Source organism: Pteropus alecto, unplaced genomic scaffold (genome assembly GCF_000325575.1).
Source record: "Pteropus alecto unplaced genomic scaffold, ASM32557v1 scaffold190, whole genome shotgun sequence".
Classification (NCBI taxonomy): domain Eukaryota; kingdom Metazoa; phylum Chordata; class Mammalia; order Chiroptera; family Pteropodidae; genus Pteropus; species Pteropus alecto.
The window spans coordinates 634,230-637,856 of NW_006430462.1; the positions used below are offsets into that span (position 1 = coordinate 634,230).

At 33.3% G+C, this 3,627-nt stretch overlaps 1 protein-coding gene across 2 annotated transcripts in view; it reads left to right on the forward strand.

Moving 5' to 3' along the window:
- The window catches only part of GRK3 (G protein-coupled receptor kinase 3), a 95,935-nt gene that overhangs the window by 85,700 nt on the left and 6,608 nt on the right, over nucleotides 1–3,627 (forward strand). For both annotated transcript variants that reach the window (XM_025047313.1, XM_025047314.1), the window contains one exon: nucleotides 950–1,063. In XM_025047313.1, the coding sequence (XP_024903081.1) occupies nucleotides 950–1,063 (114 nt within the window). The remainder of the gene's footprint in view (nucleotides 1–949; nucleotides 1,064–3,627) is intronic.

The window sequence follows — 3,627 nt, forward strand, 5'->3', positions numbered from 1 at the left end:
TATATGAGTTATAATTCATATGTATTATTATTACTATTGTTATTATATATAATGCCAGCTAATGAGTGGCACACTATGCATTTATTATGCTATCTACTGGTAAGTTGCTGTTGTGCCCATCAAAAGGAAATTATCCCACTTTTCAAGATATTTGAAAACAATTAAAAAAATCTTCCTTTGTTTAACATCAGATGCAGTAAATTATCTTGGTTTTAAGAGAGTCAATGGTTAGTGTTCTATTTGAGAAGATACGTAGTATGCATGGTGGATTCACAGGTATAAATAAAGAAAAAGCAAACGAGAGTTTATGATGGTGTTGTTTTTCATTTAGGATTCCTGGAGTATTTATCCAAAAAAACATAAAATGGTAAGGTGCTCATGACACTATAGCATTCACCTTAAGTAATAATGCTATAGACCTAGAGTGACAATCTTTTAAGGATGTCACCTATATTGATAACACCATTTTGATATTATCAAAATAGCATTAGCTTACAAGCTAACTTTACCTAGCATATACTGAGCTTCTGTGTTAAAACTCAACCACACACCTTGGGCTCATGTAAATCATGTGTAGTGCGTCATTGTTCCCTCACAACTTTATTGATAGGAATTTAGACGAGTGCTTGATACAGAAAGTATACATGTGATTCATAGTCACTCAAAAATCAATTCTGTATTGAGGGAACAGCTTTGCCGTTTGGCCTTCTAGAGTCATTCCTTTATTTGCAGTTTTCTTTAAGATGTTATAATTTGAGCTTTTGTATACATTCCTTTATGGCTATCCTGCCCTGCCCAGCGCCCCCCTCTCCCATTAAAGAAAGAAAAATGCTGATTTTTTTTTTTTTTTTTTACTTTTTCTAAGCTGGTAGTTTTTGATATTATTAATTTAACTTAAGAAATCATTAAATACTTTGAAGTAATTTATAACTTTTCCTTTTATGGTTAGCAAAATTTACTAACAATGGAACAGATTCTGTCTGTGGAAGAAACTCAGATTAAAGACAAAAAATGCATTTTGTTGAGGATAAAAGGAGGGAAACAGTTTGTCTTGCAATGTGAGGTGAGTATTATTTTTTCATAGTTAAAATTTAGAACAATTTTATATATATATATATAAAGATGGTTGCCTGTTTATAAAACATTTTCTTACTCTATGCTTTAGAACTTAGAAACTTAGCATATGCCTTACTGTTAAAGTATACAGCTGAAACTTATTGGATTTCGTTAACCAATATCACTATAAAAAATTAAATTGAAATACAAAGTAAAATAAAAAAGAAACTTCTCAAGAAAGCCCTAAGGTATGAAGTTTTCAGCAAATTAAGTTATTTTTAAAGATGCAAATACTAGAACACATCAGGAGAAGTATGTGAAATAACTCGATTACACTATCTGGCAACTCTGTCCAGTATTTAACAGAGGACTAGGATTTTATTTGTTACATAATTTTCCAGATCTTTCAGCATGTTTAAAGATGAGGTTTGTGTATTTAAATAAAAGTAAGATACAAAAATGACTCCTCAAAGGGGAAATATCATGTTTCTCTCACCTAAGTACTATTGTAGCCCAGATTTAATTCCTGAACACTTTTCTACTGGGGCACTGGGTTGTGTGTGTGTGTGTGTGTGTGTATGTGTGTATGTGTGTGTGTAAAGAGCATAAAGAGCTAACCAGTAGTAGATACAAAACATGGTTTATTTACTTGATTTACTGCATGTGAACATATATTAAATTTGTCAGAACTCCTTATGTATTATTTTACAGACTTGAGTCATTTTGTTTTTCTTTTCCAGTTTTATTGAGAAATAACTGGCATACATCATTGTATAAGGTTAAGGTGTAGTGTATAGTATGATGGTTTGATTTACAGATATCATAAAATGATGACCACATATGTTTAGTTAGCATTCATCATCTCATATAGATAAAATAAGAAGAAAAGAAAAAATTATTCTTGTGATGAGAACTCTTAGAGTCTGCTCTCTTAACTTTTCTGTATATCTTACATCAAAGTTAAATATAGTCACTGTGCTGTACGTCACATCCCTAGTACTTACCTTATAACTGGAAGTTTGCACCTTTTGACCACCTTCTTCCACCTGCCCCTGTCCACACCCCTTACTTCTGGTAACTGCAAATCTGATCTCTTTTTCTATGAATTTGGTGTTTTTGTTTGTTCATTGGTTGGTTAAATTTCACATGTAAGTTATATCATACAGTATTCGTCTTTCTCTGTCTGACTTATTTCACCTTGTATAATGCCTTCAGGGTCCATTTATGTTGTCTCAAATGGTAGGATTTCCTTGTTTTCTGTGGCTCCATGTCTTAGCTATTGTAAATAATGCTGCTATGAACATAGGGTGCATATATTTTTTGAGTTAGTTAGTTTGGATATATTTCCAGAAGTGAAATTGCTGGATCATATTTTTAACTAGTTCTCTTTTTAATGTTTCGAAGACCCTCCATGCTGTTTTCCATAGTGGCTGCACCAGTTTGCAGTCTCACCGAGAGTGCCCAGGGTCCCCTCTTCCTCACACCCACACCCACACCCACACCCACACCCACACCCACACCCACACCCACACCCACATCCAAACCCAAACCCACGCCAGCACTTGTTATCTCATAACCTTTTTGGTGATGGCCATTCTGACAGGCAGGAGGCGGTAGCTCCTTGTGGTTTTAATTTGCATTTTTTTAGTGACTTAGTGATATTGAGCATCATCTTTTTTGTGTACCTTTTGGCCATTTGTGTATCTTCTTTGGAAGAATATAAAAACAATCTTGAGTATAGTGTAGTACCTCCTGATTCTTCTTTTCCTATTGGATATATTCTATTTTTCATGAAATGAGACTACTTGTTCCTTTTTACTTGCCTCATTTTCTATATATCTATTCCTCCTGAAACAAAATAAAGTTTCATACACGTACTTCCCTAAAGTCTCTCTCCTCCTCATTTCTCATTGGTAATTAGTAAAATGCAGATTTAGACCATGGTGATATACCATTTCACACCTATTATAATACCAAGGTGAGCATGTGGAGTAAATAAGATACTTTGTGGAAAAATACATACTCTAGATTCCATTTATATTAGGTTCTTAAAAATGTAAAACTAATATATTTTATCTTAAATATATACATAGTTTTTATATACATATTAAAAAATTTGGGGAAGTGAGAAATACTAAATTTATGAAAGAGTTTATCTTTGGGGAGGGATTCAGGAGAGGTAGCCACTAAGGAGGGGAATACAAACTGTCAAAATATTGATAAAGTATGTTTCTTTAGCTGGGGGGAGGTGGGGTTACAAGTGTTCACTGTAACTCAGCATCTTTTTTATTCTTCTGTTTTTCATAAGAATTTTTGTGTAAAAGAGGAAGAGCCTCCAAATTTGAAAATATCTCAACTTTCTTAATGACTAAATATAAACTCACAATAGATCATTTTCCCAATGATCGTTTTCCTGATAATCATAGGTTCCACCTACAGACTAGTCACAGATTCTAAAGATAATAAAGGCTACAGAGTTTGAAATAAATGAAGCTGTATAACCCAGGGGATGTCAAGGCAAGGCGTAAGCAGATACAAAGGATAATAATGTATGTCTTCAGGAAAAATGTA